The sequence below is a fragment of the Geotrypetes seraphini genome, chromosome 2, assembly GCF_902459505.1.
Source record: "Geotrypetes seraphini chromosome 2, aGeoSer1.1, whole genome shotgun sequence".
Lineage (NCBI taxonomy): Eukaryota > Metazoa > Chordata > Amphibia > Gymnophiona > Dermophiidae > Geotrypetes > Geotrypetes seraphini.
Genome location: NC_047085.1, coordinates 462562161 through 462583660, shown reverse-complemented (window position 1 = coordinate 462583660; position 21500 = coordinate 462562161). Strand labels below are relative to the sequence as shown.

At 40.5% G+C, this 21500-nt stretch overlaps 1 protein-coding gene across 6 annotated transcripts in view; it reads right to left on the bottom strand.

Annotated features, from left to right (window-relative positions):
* VIPR2 (vasoactive intestinal peptide receptor 2) overlaps nucleotides 1-19512 on the bottom strand; it is a 118702-nt gene extending 99190 nt beyond the window's left edge. The window contains exons 1-3 of one of the 6 annotated variants that reach the window (XM_033931582.1): nucleotides 19391-19466; nucleotides 19226-19334; nucleotides 1194-1293 (exon numbers count right to left, since the gene is read on the bottom strand). In XM_033931582.1, coding sequence (XP_033787473.1) covers nucleotides 1194-1293; nucleotides 19226-19303 — 178 coding nt within the window. In that variant the 5' untranslated portion in view covers nucleotides 19304-19334; nucleotides 19391-19466. The other 5 variants (XM_033931579.1, XM_033931580.1, XM_033931583.1 and 2 more) reach the window with 5 other exon arrangements.
* Nucleotides 19513-21500: the final 1988 nt, after the last annotated feature.

The following is a 21500-nucleotide window of genomic DNA, read 5'->3' as shown; positions in this document are numbered from 1 at the left end:
GCAGGTCATTCTGTCCTGCCACACCAGAATGGCTGATCTAACTTCCTGTTCTGATGTAGCAGGGACTGAAGAGACCACAAGCGACTGGAGCCAGTGAGCCTGCCGGCAGTGCTCTGCTTTAATCGCTAGCACAGCCGGCAGGCTATAAAAGGTTAGTTAGAGGGAGAGGTTTATAGTGGAAATACTTTTAAAACCAATAGGAGGAAATATTTTTTCACTCAGAGAATAGTTAAGCTCTGGAACGCATTGCCAGAGGTTGTGGTAAAAGCGGATAGTGTAGCTGGTTTTAAGAAAGGTTTGGACAAATTCCTGGAGGAAAAGTCCACAGTCTGTTATTAAGACATGGGGGAAGCTACTACTTGCCCTGGATCGGTAGCATGGAATGTTGCTACCCGAAGTCCCCCCGCCTCCGAATGTCCCCAACTCCATCCCTGACACTAGTGCTGCCGATGCACCGAAAAAATCAAACTCATCAATTCAGCGATCCCCACCCTGGTGAGACCTGGTTTTGGAGGCCTTGGAGAGGAGGTATGTCAGTCTCATGGTGGGAAGATTAGTGGAGTTTTGCTGCACAGGGGGATGGGAGGGAGGGATAGAAAGATGCTGCACAAGGGGATGGGTGACAGGGAGGAAAGATGCTGCACATGGGGGGGGGGGGAGAAATGAAAGAGGAAGAATTGGGGTGGAGGAGAGGAAGGGAGAGATGATTGTTGTACATAAAAAAAAAGACATCCCCGAAAATAAGCCCGAATGCGTTTTTTGGTCCCAAAATTAATGACACTGTCTTATTTTCGGGGAAACACGGTAGTGACCTGGATTGGCCACCGTGAGAATGGACTACTGGGCTTCATGGACAATTGATCTGACCCAGAAAGTCTATTCTTATGTTCTTATGTGACAGGTAGCGGCAGCGGGCGGTGGCAGGTGGCGGGGAAGAGCAGAGGAGACAAAGGGGTGTGAATGTTTTGCGCGTTATTGGCGTTATTAATGCGTTAAATGTGCAGCCCTAACAAAATTAGTCAGATTAAGGCAAACGAGATAAAATCTCATCAACTGAGTTACATAGGATGAATGAGACAGAGATCAGTGAATACATTTCTTCATGAGTACCAAAAGCCCCGAAGAAGAAAATGGGCTTGAAGGCGCTCTAGTCCAGGTTTGCATTAGGGAAGATATACTGTCACAGTCCTTACCTGAATGATTCACAGATTGCACCGTGGTCAGGAATTCTATGCACTTTATCTTTTCCTGCTGGAGCTCCAGCTCCATTTCACATTCTTGGTAACCATTCACCTATTGAAATGGAACACATTGCTGTTGCATCATGAACTTATATTAATATGTGGACCATAGTAACAACCACGGCTATCCGTTTTCCATGTCAATCTGTATTGTGATTCCCCCACAGCTATGTTTAAAAACCTTTAGAAGTTTCATTAAATTAAAGTGCTCGGGACCCTTTTACTAAGCAGTGCTAAAAAAAAAAAAAAAAAGAGTGGCCTATGCTATGAATAGCGTGTGGGTTTCCCATTCGCTGAGATCACTTTTCCTATTCGCTAAGGCTGAATTTTTCTATTTCCTCACTTAGGGCTCCTTTTACAAAGTCGCGCTAGGGCCTTAACGCATAGAATAGCGTGCGCTAAACTGCCACGTGCGCTAGCCGCTACTGCCTCCTTTTGAGCAGGTGGCAGATTTTCAGCTAGCACGCACTAATCTGGTGCATGCACCAAAACCGCTAGCGCGGCTTCATATAAGGAGCCCTTAATGGCCACCTGCTAATTTCCCAATTAGCATATGACCATTAACATGGGAAGAAAAAGAGTCGCATCAGTGGGGCTTTTACATATGTATAAGTGGTGGCATGTACATATGTAGATACCAACCACTTACCTATAAACATGTGTAAAACTCTAGTGCTGCCACTCTTTTTCTGCATGTGTAAGTTTAAAACATGGGTTGCTCCAGCTGTATGTACTGGCAAATGCATGTGAATTCCTGCATGTCTTTATATTTTATTTTATTTTATTTTTGGCACTTATAATCTGCTTAACCATCAAATTCTAGGCAGAGAACAGTCAATATTAAAACAGCATTTATATAAAATGCACTAGCATACAGAGTTGAAATTAGACAAAAAAAAACCCCAAACAGAACAAAGTTGACCCAAAAAACAATAATCTGTAAAACTCTCTGACTTACAATCAAGATTTTGTTTTGAGACATACTATAGCTCAGTGTTGGCCCCTACTCCAGGGATCCTTATTTGGCAGAGTCTTTTGTAAAATACTAGGGGACTGTAAGAGCTAAAGTTTTGCTCCTGAGAGGTTTCTGAGATTTTTTTCCTTCCTCTTTTTTCAAGCTAGGTTTTCCAGTCCACAGAGCATTTTATTTTGTGACAAAGATGAGGACCTTCAGATCCAGGGCAGATAGGTTTAAGGGACATACATTCATAGAACCAGGGAGAGGCCCTCACAAGCCTTGGAGAACAATATCAGGAAAGGAGGAGAAGCATGACAATACCCTGGAGCATGGGTGAGAGAGGAAATTTTCCTTGGGACAGACAGAAAGGAGGGCGAGGGCCCATGAAACTCAGGGCGGGAAGATGCTAAGCACTCCTGGTCAATAGAAGACTTGGATAGGGAAACCCAATCGGGAAGGGGAAATTCAGGAAGGAAGTTATTTAAGGGGTCTCATTCCAGGTAGGAAGGGAAGGGAGCTTCCAGAAGTTTCAGAAATACTTTGAGAGGCTGGCAAGGAAGAAGAGCCCATGGACACTATTGAATGGGGCCAACCAGATGAGATGGAAGTGGAACCTTGGATGACAAATGAGAGGATTCTCATAGACTGTGACAACTTTGGGAAAAGGCCAGTTGGGGAAGTACTGGCCTTTTTCTCCCAACCCCCCTTTTTTTTCCTTTAGCCCTACTTATGTTCTTTGGGACAAGAGAAGGGTTTCCACTGAAGAGACTGGGGTGGGTTTTTTTTTGGGGAGGGTGGTTTACTGATGGAAAAGAAGAGTTCTGATAGGAAGGACATTACGGAGGGCGTGGCTTGGAAGCCTAACATGGTGGAGGCTTAATCGGTGAGCTCCGTACCTCTGCAAGCCTTTGTTATACTTTCGTTAATTAATTCGCTCAATTTGAATAATTTTGCTTACCAAATATGTCCACATTGCGTCAAGCCAAAAATGAATTGGCATTTCAGGGAGGAAATACGAAGAGGGCCAAAGCAGACCCGCCGACTCCTTTCAGAGTGCTGTTGCCGCCGGAGGAAGCTATGGACAGCGCAGGCATTATAGCGGAGCTGAAAGCTATAATGTTGGAGGTTAAGAAGGAAGTAGTCAATCTTGCTAAAAAGATGGAAATCGCTAATGCTAGGGCATTACAAATTGAAGCCAGATTAGAAAATGCAGAGGAAACTTTGAATCAATATAAGGCTGACCATCAGATAATTCACAGTATGGAAAAGAGACTTGAAAATATGGAAAAGAAGGTCTAGAAGGAATAATTTGAGAGTTTTAAATTTACCCGAAGGTTTGGAAGGGAAAGATACAATATCTTTCTTGGAAGAATTTATTTCCAAATTAATGCCACTTAACCCATGTTTTCCATTGGAGATAGAAAGGGCTCATAGAATCCCTTTCAAATCAAATGCACGGGGGATTCCAAGGCCGTTAATATTCAGAGTAATGAGGCATCAGCAGGCTATAGAAATTTAAAATTTTGTTAAATCTAATAATGATATAAAATATAAAGGGGCAAAATTAATTTTCGTACCCGATTTTGCCAAAGCCACGGCTGAAAAACAGAAAAAATTCCTACAATTAAGACCTAAACTGAAGGAACTAGGAGCAAAGTACAGTCTTATGTACCCGGCAATAATGAAGATTACTATTGATAATAAAACCTGTCAATTTGAAGAACCAGAAGATCTCATTGAATTTCTTAATCAGCAAAAAGAACCTATGAATATTTGATATTACTTTAAGGGAGAAAATGGCATGGAGAAAATGTGGATTTATGGTTTTGCATAAAAACAATTATCTTATAAGATGGGATGATAGAAATTTCTTAAAAAGCAAGAAAATGAACAGACAATAACATTCAACATGATTTAAAATATTTCACATATATTACTAATCGGCCAACATTGAGAGAAATATGGATTCGAACATATAACACTAAGCTATGAAGTCCTGACATGAACTGTTTGGTGATCGATTGGAAATGTCAGAACTTCGGTATCTGAGGAATTGGATTGGTTTAGCCTACATTTTAAAGATATAAAGAAAATCCACATAGAAAAAGAAAAAGGCTAAAGAATCGACTTGAAACTATACTACATTGATGATATATGAGAAAAGAATGTATATTCATTCAGAAGCGAGCCTCTTCAACTGCTATTTTCGATATTGAAGGATCAGTAAGGTTTGTGTTATTAAAAGCGGCAAAGAGATGTTATAAAAAAAAAAGACCCGTATCGGAGATAATTTGTTAAATACAATCTACAGGAAGATCATAAATGGAATGGATATTAATGAACGATGGTTACTTGTTGAAGAGAATGATAACAAAAGCATAAATAAGATCTGTCTAAGTTGTAAAGAAAACTAATTGGATGAATAATTGATGAGAGAAACCGAAATGGAAACATGAAATACTAAAGTAAAATTATATAGCTTTAATGAATATAGAAGGTTCCTTCATTTGGAAATTTATATTTATTTATTGAAAGATTTTTATCATTTAGAGATTTCTTCATACAAAAAGGTCTCTTTATATATACATTTCAATAGCGTAGGAAGGTCAGATATATATGTATACATGTTTTATATCAAAATGTTGAATCTTTTATTGTTAAAGGTTAAAATTTTCAAGATAATTAAATTCAGGATGTAAATTGGTTTACAAGGAAAGTAGGTTTTAGAAGATTGTTTAAAAGGGGAAAGGGTATGATTTATGTGAAATTAAATTAAATATAAACGAAAGATAAAGAATTAATTCACTAACATTTTAAAACAACATCAATTATAGGATATAAAGGGATGAATTAATATGTATGTTAAGGGTCACAATATTTTTAAATAGACCCAAGTGTGTGTTATATTAATATCATTATACTATTTTTTCATAATGAATTTAGAATATGAGTTGAATAAATATAGTTATTATTTATAAGAGGTCTCATGATATTAAGAAAACTATTTTACTTAATACATTGAAATTAAAAAATAAAATGATACTTCCAAATTTTATTAGATAATGGAAAGGACTGATATATAGTAATAAGTTTACACATATAGAAATAATTTTAATATTTCACAAATGTTCTGAAGAATATAGAAATTTGGACATATGATTTATTGGGATTAATTAACTTGTATGTATAGGATGATAATTTGTTCATATTCTTTAATCAAATGTTATTTAGATACACTTATTATTTATTTATAATCAATCAATTTATAAAATGAATTTGATTAATATAAGGTTTGGGGGGGAGCTTTGGGATTTAGCTTCACATTAACACTTCCAAGCAGTCAAAATTTGCAGGGGGGGAGGGAGGGAAAAGGGGATAAATGGGTAGGGAAAAGGTACATTATTTACTTATCGATTAATAAAGGGGAACTAATGGGAATATATTATGGAATGTCAATACATGAAATCAAAAATGATTATTAAATTTTTTTCTTTGAATGTTAATGGCCTCAATCATCCGATTAAAAGAAAGAAGACTCTTAGTTTCTTAAAGAAACAAGAAGCGGACGTATATTACATTCAAAGAAACTCACCTTTCAGCAATCGAATCATCAAAGTTAGAGGGAGATTGGGTGAAACATTGTTTTTATGCCTCAGCTGTGGATAAAAAAGCAGGGGTAGCTATTTTAATAAATAGAAAATGTTCTGGAAGCTTTAGATTAATTTCTGCAGATGTCATGTAAAGATGGGTTCAAGTAGACATGAGTTTAGGGAATGATACCTTGATGCTAGTTAATGTAGACGCACCTAATTCGGGTCAAATTGAGTTTTTTAAATCTCTTCAACAGTTGATTTTACCACTGGCTACAACCAAATTGATTGTGGTTGGGATTTCAATGCGGTTATGGATCCTTTGATAGATAAAAAAAACAAGTAAAATATTGAAATCCTTAGGTTTGGAAAATCTAGTCCTATCTTGTGGACTAAAAGATATATGGAGGATATTACATTTTAAAGATCAGGAATTTTCATTTTGTTCTCAAGTACACAAATCATTTCAAGAATAGATTATTTTTTGTGTGTCAAATACTTTAATTCAAGAAGTCACAAGAGCCATCATTGATCTGATTATTTTCTCAGACCATGGAGGAATATGGATAGAATTACAAATAACAGATCAAGATAATAATAGACCTGTTTGGAGGTTTAATAATGCTCTGCTTGCTGAAAACAATTTTATTAAAGATGTACAACAAAAAATTAATGAATATTTCCAATTAAATTATTCAGAAGAAATCTCTTTAGAACTCTGTGGGATGCTTTTAAAGCTACTATGAGAGGACATATTATTTCATTTTCAGCACAAGTAAAGAAAAAACTTAAAATTGAATTTTCTAGTTTGGAAAAAAAGATTAAAGATTTAGAATTAAATTTAGCTTTAAAATGGGAACAAAGCACATTGCAAGAGTTATTAAAAAACAAATATTAATATAATGAGATTTCCTCTAGAATGGTTAAAAAAGAATTATTTTATCAGCAAGCATTGGATTATGATAATTCGAATAAGGCAGGTAGAATGTTAGCTAATTACCTCAAAGTAAAGAAAAAGAAAATAAAAATTGTAGCTATAAAAGATGAAAACGGAAAGAGTCATTCCCAAATTAAAAACATTTTGGAACAATTTTTGAAATTTTATAAAGCATTATATTCTTCCGAGCTTGATTCAAATAAGGAAACTGAAGGAATAGAATTTTTAAAATTAATTGAAGGACATAAAATTCCTGATCATCTAAAAGAATCACTTGAAAAGCCGATTACATTGAAGGAAATACAGGTTGCATTGAAATCTCTTAGAGTTGGATCCGCTCCAGGTGGGGATGGTTTCACTGTTGAGATTTTCAGGGTTCCCTGAATGGAAAAATCTTAGTGATAAATACAGCTTGCCTTTCTTATGTTTTCAGGTGGACTTCTTGGGACACCAGGCTGCCTAGTGGTACAAATTAATATCTGGATTTATGAATAAAAAACCAAAGAATGGTCTTCAAGACATTTGGAGCATTGAGATTAAGCATCAAATTATTGTGTCTCAATGGCCACGAATTTGGTCTTGGAGGATGAGGTGTACAGTGTCAGCATCTATGAGATAAACTTGGTATTTTCTGTTACATACAGCATTCTGGACCCCGGTGCGTTTACAAAAATTAGATTGCTCTAAGTCTAATAGATGTTGGCACTATCATCTTGAAGCTGCTACATTGGATCATTTATTGTTTTTTTGACCTCTAATACATAATTTTTGGAAATCTAGTAGCGCTTTCATATGATACGATATTATTTGGTACATCAATGAGGAAAAAGAGTCAAATATCCTCTAAAAACAATAAATTATTACTTATAATGACAGGAGTTGCCATTCAACAAATTACTAAAAACTGGAAAAATTATGATAGATTAAGTTATAATTTCTGGTGGAATTCATTATGCCATATTTTTAAAATGGAGAAAATATTAGCTATTCAACAGGGGCGTTATAAAAAAATTTATTGAAGTTTGGGAGCCATTAACAAACTATTATAAAGATTGATTATAGTTAATAATTTATAGCTTCCCCTTTTATTAATTGAAGTATAGGGTGGGGGGAGGAAGGGTTTAATTTCAAATTATCTGAAACTATACTGTTATATGGGAGGCAGGGAGGGAGGGATAAATTATATTATGATTTAACATATGTATGATTACAAAGTGATATTAAAGTGTATATGAATGTATTATAATTTGCTTGTTGAAAGTTTAAAAATGAATAAAGAATTTTTTTTAAAAAAGGAAGGACATTACTGGTTTTTTGGTTTGTTTGTTTTTAAAGTAGAACTTCTCTTTTGACCAGAAATAGGAGATCACTATGAGGAAAAGGATGTTATGGTTCGGTTCTTGGGCCTGTTTTTTAAAACATTTTTGTAAGTGATGTTGCTGAAGGTCTGACTGGTAAGCTGCATACATCAAAGTCACAGAATCAGGGTCAAAGACCTAACATGGGACCTCTGAGGACCTCTGCCAATCTACCACACGCCTCCTCTCAAGGTCAACAGCATCTGCGCAAAAGCGCTTCATTGTCAATGCCGAGCCATGTTTAAGATGCTCTAACAAGGCTTTATGCCCCGGATCTCGAACCTTCTGCACCTCCTGACCCATGAAGTGACCAGAGGGGGATAAGCTCATGGCTCCCCACACCCCTCAGCACATGGTACAAAGATGTTCCTCATCCAACCATCCAGCACAAATTTAGCATGATATGGGTTCTAAACCACCTGAGGAGTCCATAATAATTGATTTTTACCAAAATCAAGGCAATTTGAGACAGAAGGAGACTTTTGAAATAAAATTGGGAAACCAAGATGGCCGCAGCGACAGTGTTTTAGCACAAATAAACATCTCATGGGAGCAAAACTGAAAGTTCAAAATTACTGAAAATATGATTTTAGAGGTGGAGGACCCTTGAGACACCTTCATAAACCCTTAGTTTTGCCGAATTCAGACCCACCCCAATTTTCACAAAGACAGTAATAATAATAATAACAATTTTTATATACCATAAGGCTATAAAGTTCTATGCAGTTTGCAATAGTTAAAAATGCAACAAATTGAATAAAAGTGAAGAAGTTAAAAGCCAATACCTAAAACCCAAAAAGATCTGGTTGTTGCATAATAAAAAATTTTACAGATCAGTTACCTAAGTACTTCAAGAACAGATATGTCTCCTAAATTCTCCATAAATATCAGTAAGCCAAAGCAATTGTTCTATATCCTTGCCTCATGATGCTGTCTGATATGAAAACAGATGTTGATGATGTTTTTTTAAGTTTACATCCTCTAACCGGCAGAAAAACAAAATTCAAGTGTGAGCTGCTTTTAAGTCTGTTGGTTGCAAAAGAGAAAAGCTCAGTTATATATTTAGGAGCTAAACCAAATAGAACCTTAAAACAAAAACAACCAAACTTTAACTTAAAGTAATGAGCTGTATTCACAGATCTGCCATTGCTGTGCTTGCATCAGCTTCTCACTGCAGCTGGAAATGGAGAAGGAATTTCTGCCTCAAACAAGCAAGGATGGCTCCAGCGTTGATCTCTTTGGGCCACCTTTTATTCAGTTTCCAAAAAACTGAAACTCTCAACCTCTCATGTTCCCACACAATTCTTTGGGGGGTGGGGGGGAGTGAGGGAGGGAGGAACGACACAGCCAAGCTTCCTGGCCAGTCACAGAATCAATTCAGTCTCTGCTGAAGTGCCTAACTCCACAGGGGCAAGCATCACTCCCAGGGAACCTGTTCCTGAGCTCCAAATGTTAACAAAGGCTGACCAGGCAAGTACTCGTTTTAAAAGTGCTGCCCTCCCAGCTACAGACTCCAATGGCTGGCCCTTCTCTGATGCAGAGCTGCCCCAGGACTACTAATAAGAACATAAGAAGTTGCCTCCGCTGAGTCAGACCAGAGGTCCATCGCGCCCAGCGGTCCGCTCCCGCGGCGGCCCATCAGGCCCATTGCCTGAGCAGTGGTCCTTGACTATTATTATAATCTATCTCTACTCCTATCCCTATCCTTAATTCTTATCTGTACCCCTCAATTCCCTTGTTCTCTAGGAACCTATCCAAGCCTTCTTTGAAGCCATGTAACTTGTTCTGGCCTATCACAGCTTCTGGAAGTGCGTTCCACATATCCACCACCCTCTGGGTGAAAAAGTACTTCCTAGTGTTTGTTCTAAACCTGTCCCCTTTCAATTTCTCTGAGTGCCCCCTTGTACTTGTGGTTCCCCATAATCTGAAAAATCTGTCTCTGTCCACTTTTTCTATACGGGAAGCCTCAAAAAATATCATATTAAATCTTAAAAATAAAAAATCTAGTGCAGAGCAGATGAAAAGACGTCTTCTCAACTCGCTTGCAGAAGACTGAGGAGAGGGGGCGCTGCCCAGAGAGACAAGGGGGTGGAGAGAAGAAAATTATTGTTGTCTTCTGCAAGCAATTTGCAAGTTGAAATGCTTAACCCATCGGAATTGCATGCTGTTTGCACAGGAAGTGGCAATTATTGTGCAGTGCTTGGCCACAGTTAACACAGGAGCACTTACTGCCTCCTATAAGGTCCAGATTCTATAAAGGATGCCTACAGTTAAGCGCCTAGATCGGCACACTTAGCTGATCTAGGCACCTACCTTAATTATTTTTTAAAAAAACTTAACCAGCACTGATCATGAACAATTATCACCTCATAATTGGCTCTAAATTAAAATGAATGGGATGGTAGGTACCTAACTTGGTAAGTGCCTACCACTTTCAGGTAGGCACCTAGTCCAAGGTTCATACTAGAAAGAAGGCATGGTTACAGGTGGATCATGGGTGCGTTTGGTATGTAGCTCAGCAGGGTTTAAAAAAAGGCTTGGAAAATTTCCTAAAAGAGAAATCCATAGGCCTTTATTGAGATGGCTTGGGAAAAATCCACTGCTTATTCCTAGGGTGAGCAGCATAAAATTTGTTTTGCTACTTGGGATCTAGGTAGGTACTTGGGACCTGGGTTGGCCACTGTTGGAAACAGGATACTGGGCTTGAGGGACCTGCGGTCTGTCCCACTATGGCAACTCTTATGCTCATATGTTCTTATGTACATAGGTGCTTGTTTTGGACATAGGTGCCGGTAGGTGCCTACCTTAGGCACACTCATTTAGGCCAAGAAAATCCTGACATAAATAGGGTGTGCCTAAGGTTAGCAAGCCTACCAGCACCTAAGTCCACTTTAGGTGCCAGTAGGCGCAAGTATGTAAAACTTATGATTTGCCCGCACTTTGGGTTGACACCTATGTTTTAGGCACTGTTTCTAGGATCGGGGCCTAAGTTCCCACATGTTAACTTTACATTGTCCAGATGGCACAAAGTCAGCGTAACACACTGGCTTTTTACTGCTTCCACGTCCCCCCTGACAAAATAAATTCAGCAAATCTCAGTAGCACACTGTTCAACACGCAGAAGTAGGAAAACTACAGCGGTGGTTAGAGCCACAGCCTCAGCACCCTGAGGTTGTGGGTTCAAATCCCATGCTGTTCCTTGTGACCCTGGGCAAGTCACTGGTGTCAGGTCAAAAGCGCGCCGGGACAAAGGCGCGCCCAGACAATTGAGCGCAGCGCGTGCCGCCGCGTCGCTCTAAATTACTGTTTTTAGCGCTCTGACGGGGGTGTGTGTGTGTGGGGAACCCCCCCCCCACTTTACTTAATAGACATCGCGCCGCGTTGTGGGGGGTGGGGGGGGTTGTAACCCCCCACATTTTACTGAAAACTTCATTTTTTCCCTGTTTTTAGGGGAAAAGTTAAGTTTACAGTAAAATGTGGAGGGTTACAACCCCCCCAAACCCCCCCATAACGCCGGCGCGATGTCTATTAAGTAAACGGGGGGTTCCCCAACAAAACCCCCCGTCGGAGCCCCTAAAAACTGTAATTTAGAGCGGCGCGGCGGCGGGCGCACTGCGCTCAATTGTCAGCACGTACTTTTGTCTTTCGCGCTGTTGTCTATGAACCCAAATCACTTAATCCCCCCCATTGCTCCAGGTACAGAGATAGAGAGGGAAAATGCTTGAGTACCTGAACATAAACCACTTAGGCTATAAATGGTGTATGAATACTTAAATAAATAATAGCCTGCTTCTGGGCCTTAACCGCTTGCCAAGTGCTTCATGCCCTTTATTAAAAGGATCCCTCTATTTGAAAGTTTTCATTCTTAACCCTTTCAGGACCATAAGGATCGTAGGCCAATTTTTGTGGTTTTGACGACATTTTTATGGTAAAAAGGGCTTGCAGATGCCAAAAAATTGATTTTTTTTGTGAAATATCATTATTTTTATTTAAAAAAATCAAGCTTCTGGCTTATGGACAGTGTGGCAAGTGAATCTTCTCGTCAATCTGGCAACGACGCTAATGAATGAATGTCGGAACCAGTTTGTTTACATAAAGGCAGTATCATATGGAATCCGTACATATCAAATTTAGAACTGTAGACTATCCCAATCAAAATTTATAGGATTTTAAAGTTATGGGACAAATATGTCCCTTGGTCCTGAAAGGGTTAATCCACAAATCGGTTAAAAGGCAATTCTTGTAGCAGCATGTCTGCCCTTCACCAGATGAATTAGTTATAGCTTTTTGGTAATGTCTTTGGTAAAGAATTTTTCTTCATCCCCTTTGCATATGATATGATGCACTTCTATCGCGCTTTGTTTGCCTCGTGAGTTGGCTCAATGCAGCTGCGTTTCATCAGCGTTCAGGAACTTTGTATTTTCTTCCCCACTCACTACCAGGCAACGGTTTATACAGTGTCAGATACTGAATAAACAATTGCACAATGGCCAGCACCGTGCTATGTATAGAAGACATTTCAGAAATATCAACTGCTCTGTGCAGAAAGCACCCTGGAGTACCTGAACGTGGAGGCTCAATTTAATGAAATTGTAATTTGGGGATAAGCGCCAAGAATTTAGAAAAGGAAACATTTCCCAAAATTAACTGGCTGCTCAAGGAGATGATTCACTTCTCTAACGAACCGACTTGATAGCTGGAAATACAGCAGAAAACAGTCGGGTAAACGAATAAGAGCTTGGCTTCACCTTTCTAAAACATCTAAAGACAGCAGTGACAAGTGGACTGGCTGGGTGTCTGTGCATCTCTTAGCACCCCCTAGAGGCTGACCAGAAACTGCAAGTAAATGGGTTCCCCCTCCCCCACCCCAACCATTCATCGCCAAGTCTGAGGCAGATTGCATTACTTTTCTCAACAAACAAACCTTTCCAAGCAGGTATATTATGAGCCTGACTATGGTTAAGTGTCGAGACAAAAGCGCGCGAGACTTTGGCACGCCGACATTGCAGCACAGACAATTTGGCACAAGACCCCAGTGCGCCGCCTAAAAAGTTACTTTTAAAGAGCTCCGACAGGAGGTGTGGGGGGCACCCCCCCCCCCCCCCACTTTACTTCATACTCTTCGCGCTGCCGTGTGGGGGGTGCAACCTCCCACATTATAGAGAAAACTTAACTTTTTCCTAAAAAATCAGGAAAAAGTTAAGTTTACTCTATAATGGAGGGTTCTAACCCCCTAACCCCCTCCCCAACATCACCGTGAAGAGTATGAAGTAAACTGATAGTAGTTCCTTACATACAATAACAGCAGGTCAATTCCTCATAAGACTGGCCTCAAAAGCAACTACTGTTGACTGGTATAATTTGCTTTCTGACAGAACCAGAGAAAACCCCTATATAAACAGAGGCCCATAAAGAAAGAAAGTAGGGTAGGATAATGGGAAATCCACAAGAAACCAAAAGGGAGGTCCAAAGCAAGAGGAAACACCACAATTGGACTGAGCTGACGCGAAGCCACAGTTTGCTATCTTATAGCTACTGTGTTTGTGTAGGGTTATTTTACTGAATGCCCCATTTTATACAAGGTTACAGGGGGGGCCTTTCTTTTCTACAGCGGGTTAGATTTTACAGTTACGATGCCTTAATGCAGCGTCCCGCAAACTTTCTTGAGCCACGGCACACTGAACATAGTGGCCGCGGCGCCAAGCATCCAGAAGTGCGCAGATGTTGCCGTGATGCTAGATGTCGGTAGGTGCCTTGGTGTAGACGCCTACAGGGTGTCTACCGGCATTAGGCGCCTACCGGTATATTACATTTTTTAAAATTGTGCTTTAATTGATTTTTAATGGCCGATTGAACCAATTAAAAAATTAAGTTAGGCACCTAGATCGGCTAGGCACCTAATGGCAGGTGCTTTTTATAGAATCAGGGCCTTACTGTCTCTTATTTAGGAAGCACTAAGTGTACCCATGGCGACTGTACAAGTGCGCGGTATGTGCTACGCTCAAACTGTGGTTGCTCTCCACGCTCATCTAGTCGCCAGCCCCTAACATAAGATGCTCTTACATGTTAATTTGTGCTTCCTAACTGCTAAAGCAATGCAGAAAGAGTTACCACACTGATGTGGTAGCAGTTACCATGTGCTACTTCATGCACTTTGTTATAAAGGCCCAATATACCACTGAAATAATGTGTGCATTAATGGTAGATGGTAGAGCGCCATGGTAACTCTAGTTGTTAGTCATAATTTAAAGGTTAACATAATACCGTGTTTCCCCAAAATTAAGACAGTGTCTTATATTAATTTTGGGTCCAATAAACACATTAGGGCTTACTTTTGGGGAATGTCTTTTTTTTTTTTTCATTTAGTGATTGAAACGTGTCAGTTTTGAGAATTTATATCTGTTTTGCACTATATTTGTCTATTTTTGTATAGTTGTTACTGAGGTGACATTGCATATTTTAAAGTCATCTGCCTTGACCTCTTTGAACCCCCCCCCCGAATATAAATGATAATTAAGATCTTCTTTGCGTACAGTGTGCTTTGTGTTTTTAAATTTTGTGGTAACCATTATGTATTAATAAGATTATATTGTGTGTATATGAAAAAATGGATAAAAGAAATTGCATTAACATAAGAACATAAGAACATAAGCAGTGCCTCTGCCGGGTCAGACCACAGGTCCATCCTGCCCAGCAGTCAGCTCCCGCGGTGGCCAAAAACAGGTCAAGGCCTGTCTGAATCATCAGAAGGGGCTCCCCTGCCACCTTGGTTTCCCATTTAAGTTCTGCCCTCCTATCGAAGTCCTAGCCCTCCGGTCTTGCACATGCACGAACAGGTTGGTTTACTCAGTACCCCACGATCCCTCTATCCCTCAGGAATCCATCCAATCCCTGCTTGAATCCCTGTACCGTACTCTGCCTGATCACTTCCTCCGGTAGCGCATTCCAAGTGTCCACTACCCTTTGGGTGAAAAAGAACTTCCTTGCATTTGTTTTGAACCTGTCTCCCTTCAGTTTCTCAGAATGCCCCCTCGTATTTGCTGTCCCCTTCAGTCTGAAGAATCTGTCCCTATCCACCCTCTCTATGCCCCTCATGATCTTGAAGGTCTCTATCATATCTCCCCTGAGTCTCCTTTTCTCCAGAGAGAAGAGCCCCAGCCTATCCAGCCTCTCGGCGTACGAGCAGTGTTCCAGCCCTTTTACCATTTTTGTTGCTCTCCTTTGGACTCTCTCAAGTACCGCCATGTCCTTCTTGAGGTGCGGTGACCAATACTGAACGCAGTATTCCAGATGCGGACGTACCATCGCTCGATACAATGGCATGATGACTTCCCGTGTTCTGGTTGTTATGCCCTTCTTTATGATGCCCAGCATCCTGTTGGCTTTTTTCGAGGCTGCTGCGCACTGTGCAGATGGCTTCAGTGATGCATCCACCAGCACACCCAAGTCTCTCTCGAGTCTGCTGTCTCCCAACAATACCCCCCCCAATTTGTAGTTGAACAACGGGTTCTTTTTCCCTATATGCATGACCTTGCATTTGTCCACGTTGAAGTGCATTTGCCATTTGTTTGCCCAGTCTTCCAGCTTGTCCAGGTCCCTTTGTAGGTCCTCACACTCCTCCCTGGTCCTAACTCTGCCGCACATTTTGGTATCGTCTGCGAATTTTATAACCTCACACTTTGCCTCCTTTTCCAGGTCATTGATGAATATGTTAAAGAGTAAAGGCCCCAGCACCGATCCCTGTGGCACACCGCTCGTGACTCCCCGCCAGTCAGAATATTGGCCCTTTACTCCAACCCTCTGCAGTCTACCCGACAGCCAGTGCTTGATCCATCTGTGCACATCCCCTCCCACCCCGTGGCTCCACAGCTTCTTAAGTAGCCTTTCATGTGGCACCTTGTCGAAAGCCTTTTGAAAGTCGAGGTAAATATTGTTATTATAGGGGTGGGGTCAGAGGCGGAGCTTGGGTGGGTCTGGGCGGAGCATGGGTGGGGTACTCAGTTGATATTTGTTAGACTTAGGGGGTACTTGGCTTGAAGAAGTTGAGAAACATTGTTCTATAAGATGCATGCATCACCAATGCACCACCAATTCTCCAACCACATGTTATGCCCCCTTTTCAATTGTGTGTTATATCACTCATGCATAAGCATATAGAAGTGTTTTAGGCATGCAGACAGGTTGGTAGTGCCTATTCTGCATTTACCTGCATCAGATACACCTAAATGCAGGTGTGCCTTATGTAGAATTGCCCTTATACGAGGGGTTGCTGAAAAGTTCTCAGCCCAGCCATCGAGGGCTATACACTTAGTCCAGCAATTTTCTACTTTTTTCATTCTGTATTTTTCCGATGGAACGAAACAAGTGGAAAATCACTCTACTAAGTGTATAGCCCTCGATGGAGACTGCTCCAGCTTTGTTGGTTGGGCTGAGAACTTTTCAGCGGCCCCTCGTAGAAAGCATCTAAGCTTTAACAAGAGTAAAAATACAAAGATCAGCACTTGAAAAAATAGAAACCAAATGGTTAAAAAATGGATTGGCAAAAATATTAGTTACTAGTCTTTATGCCCGTTACATTAACGGGTGCTAGAATAGATGTGTGTGTGTGTTTCTTTCTTTCTCTCTCTCTCTTTCCTCGGCTGTCCACCACCACCCCTTGCCTACTCCCCCTGTCCAACAGTAGGCCTTCTCCTTTCCCTGCTCCCCCTGTTCAACATCCCCCCAAAGCAGCCTCCTTTCCCTCTCCCCTTCCACTTCTTACCAGCATGACACAAATTGCCGCTTCTTACAACCTCGCAGTGCAATGGGACACCTCACAATCGTTGCTGACACAAACCGCCGCTGAATTCTAAGCCGCACACGCCGCCCGAAGCCACCCCATGCGCCGCAAGCCCGCCTCCAATTGAATTCGGCACGGAGGCACGCATCACGCTGTCAGGGAACACGAAGTTGTAAGTGCGCATGCGCGCTTAGGGTTTTATTATAGAGGATGAGAACAGAAATAGAGAAACAGAGAAAACATGAAGGCAGATAAAGACATTATGGCCCATGTAGTCTGCCCACCCATGCTATCTACTCTCCTTTTCATCACCTTAGAGATCCTATGGGCTTCTCCCAAGCTTTCTTGAATTCAGGTTCAGATACCGTTTTTGTCAACGACACCATCTCCACCTGTATCATCTTTAAAAAAATTGATTTTTGTCAGAGTCATCGGATCCAAGATCACAAAATCCACAATGAACAAGATCCGCCTTTTCCCACACTGTTAAGAAAGAGAGCCAACAGGATATCAAAAGCAGAACTTTTGCCAAGTGTCAAACACCTGAACTAGAGAATGACACAGAGACGTCTCTGCAGGAATTCAATTTCCCCGTCCCGTCCCTGCAAGTTTTGCCGCTGTCCCGGTCCCTGCCCCATTCCTGTAAGCTCTGCCTTAACCACACAAGCCTCGAACACTTATGATTTTAAAGTTTACAGGAATGGGGCAGGGACAGGAAAAGAACTCACTGGGACGGGACAGGAAAATGAGTTCCTGCGGGGACGGGAAAATATTTGTCCCCGTGTCATTCTCTAACCTGAACCAACCCATCTATTGCTTCTCTCCTAGGTACTAATTTATAATATGATGCTTGATTTGAAAGTTGAGAAGTTAAAAAGCAGAAAGTGTTCTTGGCTACTCCACAATTCAGAGCTCTTTCTACAATACCTCCCACATATTATAATGTCTATTATGGAAGAGTACAGGTTTGGTTTTTATACCACCTGAAACAATAGTATTTATATTATTTGTTAGGGGGGAAAAACTACATAGTTCAAATCTTAAAGACTCCAAGCTTTTACTCATTATAACAGCAATTGCCATACAAAAAACAAAAGGAATTAACCCCAAAATATCCACAGAGAAGAAAATCCAGGGAAAACCAAAAAAAAAACTCTGTGGAGTGACGATGTACCTAAATGGACTTTATTTGAAAGTGTCAAAGTTCCAAAGGCACACTGAAATCATCCACATATAATAAATTCATCCACATAAAAATAGGTTATCCACATAAAAGTCTTAAAGGATCTAGTCCGCTAGGGATATAGGACCCAACACGGTCCGCGTTTCGACAAAAAGTCTTCTTCAGGAGTCCCTGGGGGTCCTATAAAGGTGAATACGTGGGAAACAATTGTGTGGTGAGCTGGAAGTGAGACACTGCTTGCATTTGCCATACAACAGATTACAAATAATTGGAAAAATTGGGATAGGCTGAATTATAGCTTTTGGTGGAACTCTTTGTGTCACTTTTTCAAAATGGAAAGGATAATTGCGGTGCAGCAAGGAAGTTTTAAGAAATTTCAGGTTATTTGGGAGCCATTAACAAGATACTGTAAAGACTGAAAATATTGCATAGAATAAACATTCATTCCCTTTTGTTCATACACGTCTAGGGTGGGATGGGCGGGTGGGAATATTTTATGATTTCTTCTGCTTATGATTAATTGTTGGATATAAGGGAGGGGGGATATTTGATGAGAGCTATAATTTGATGATATAATAAGTAATGTTAAAGTATAAAATGATTGTATTTTGTGTTATACTTATTGTGAGTTTAAAAATGAATAAAGATTTATAAAAAAAAAAAAAAAAAAAAAAAGACTCCAGGCTGCAGCTAAGAAGACCAATTCAAAATTAAACAGAACGATTCTTAAAAGACTTTAACAGGGCTACTGAAATCTTTTACAAAGAAAAGGAGCAAGCTTCTCACCTCATACCCAAGAGAGGTATTGTACACAGAATAAAGAAGACTGTAATAGTTACATTAAATCTCTTATGAACTTCGGAGGCAGCGAACATTTTTTTCAAATGTAGGTGTTGCACCAAACAAACATTCCAATATTCCAATTTAGATCATCCTGAGATACTATTACGTGATTCATATCCAGGTATCATTTTTTTGTTGTAATTTAAAAAATTATAGGAAAGAGGAGTCCTAAACGGTGCGACACATAACGCTAGATGTTCAGTCAAACCCACCTTTTGCGATTTACACTTCTACAATCATCGGTTCATCTTTTTTTCCTCCCTCGCTTTCTAAACTCACAGACCGAACTCGAAGACAGCCAAGAGGTTAACTAAACATCCGAAGAAGAACGCTTACCGGTGCTCGGATCCAGGCTGTTTGCAAAAGAAGCAGCAGAAAGTTTCTCTGCAAGACTGGATCCCCGGAGAAAAACATTAGGTTGGCTTTTCCTCCTCAAGCATTAGAACTGGGTCATAAGATCCACTTTTTTTTTTTTTTGTAAATAATCAGAATGAAATTAAATTTTCTGCATTGGCCAAAACGGTCAAGCTGTTCAGGAATAGGAGGTGCTCAGCTCCAGCACACCCAAAGGGTTAAATTCATAAAGCAAGGATCCTCCTAAATTCAGAGGCTGCCTTTCTTAGCAGAAGCTGAGAAACTTCCAGCTCTTGCTGTCCTTTCCTACTCACAGTAACACCGATTTCATCATGAAAAAAAAAACCCCAAAACCAACAACCCAGTAGTAGTATCACATTTGACAAAAGATCTGCTGGCAATAAACAGGAGATCCACGAGGGGGCGATAAAGGGTGTAGAATTCCTCATCAACAGACGGAAATGCAGAGGCATTACCAAAATCACGGCAATGTTTGTACAATGCCCACTTCTGGTGCTGCTACTGGTCTTTTAAGTTGTGCTGCCTGCTGTAGGACCGACGTAGAACCAACAAAACTAGGGTATTCCAGGCTATGTCTGCCATTTCTTCAGCCGCATATTTTTTGGTTTTGACCAAGCTTGCTACATTTTCTTTTACAGAGTACAAGGTCAATTTCTAAATTTCAGAAAATAAAAATATTTGCTCTTCACAATTGTTTTTGTAATGATTAAATACAATTATGTCATTTGTATGATAGCGTTGGTGTAGTTTGGGGTGGGCAAGGGGAGAGTGTGGCGCAGTGGTTAAAGCTACAGCCTCACCACCCTGTGACCCTGGGCAAAGTCACTTAACCCCCCATTGCCCCAGCTACATTAGATAGGTTGTGAGCCCACCAGAATAGTCAGGGAAAACACGCTCAAGTACCTGAATGAACTTATGTAAACCATTCTGAGTTCCCAACCCTGTCCTGGAGGACCACCAGGCCAATCGGGTTTTCAGGCTAGCCCTAATGCATATGCATGAAGCAGATTTGCATGCCTGTCACTTCCATTATATGCAAATCTCTCCATGCATATTCATTAGGGCTATCCTGAAAACCCGATTGGCCTGGTGGTCCTCCAGGACAGGGTTGGGAACCACTGGTATAGAACATTGAATAAAATAAATAAATGGAGGTGGCATCTCCCAGGTGTTCAGTATTGCAGATGCTAATGCTGAATTGGTTTCTCTTCTCCCCCCATCCCCCCCAACAAACTGCCAATGACTTCTTTGCCCTAAAGAATGTAATTGGTATATTTCATAGCATCCCCCATATGATTGGTTCACATGCCATGTAGTATGTGTTCACCCGCTGCGCACCACCTTGAGTGAATCCCTCCGTATAGATGTTTAGTACACACACATCCATGGATCTGTATTTTGGAAAGCTCTATAGATTTTGCAGCAAAAAAATTGCAAAATTGTGCATTTAGACTGCAAAAACCCAAGGGAGTGGTACAGTTTAGGGGGTGAAGGAGTAGCATAGAAGGAGAGAAGATGCCATATAGGGGCAGAGAGATGGCAGACAGTGGATGGAAGGAAGAGAGTAACAAGAAGATGAGGAAAGCAGAAACCAGAGAAGAAAAGGTAGAACAAAAATTTTCAATTTATTTATTGCTTTAAGAGACATATGTCACTGTTCTGTGGTGTTGCATTGTATGCAGAGTCCAGCTTCTTGCTGGTTCAATTTAACCTATGTCTATGTATTTCTATTTTATCCCCCCTTTTACAAAACTGTGGAGCATTTCTTAGCTCCCACCATGGTGGTAGCAGCTCTGATGCTCAGAATTCTATGAGCGTCAGGGCTGTTACCACCGTGGCTAAAATCCACACTACAGTTTTGTAAAAGAGGGAGGGGTTAGTTTGTGATGACATATTCCATACTAGGCGAAGGTGTTTTCTGTAGTCTGTTTGTTCGAAAGACATGGTTTTCTGTTAGGATTGATGGTGTAGGATTGATCTATACTAGTCTGGCTTGTTTAGTTTTACAATGGGTGTATTGCTGTTGTACTGCTCACTGCAGTATGTAAGATGCTGCCTTTTCCTAGGTACTCATGTGTAACGTGTGGCTTGTTACTAAAAATGATGTTTTTCATACAGATGGGAGGTGTCAAAAAATGATGGGCCCCGGGTGACACATGTGCTAGGTACGCCACTGCTTCAAAGTATACACTAGAATAGATGGCATATACATCACATATGTAAGAGTCAATATTAT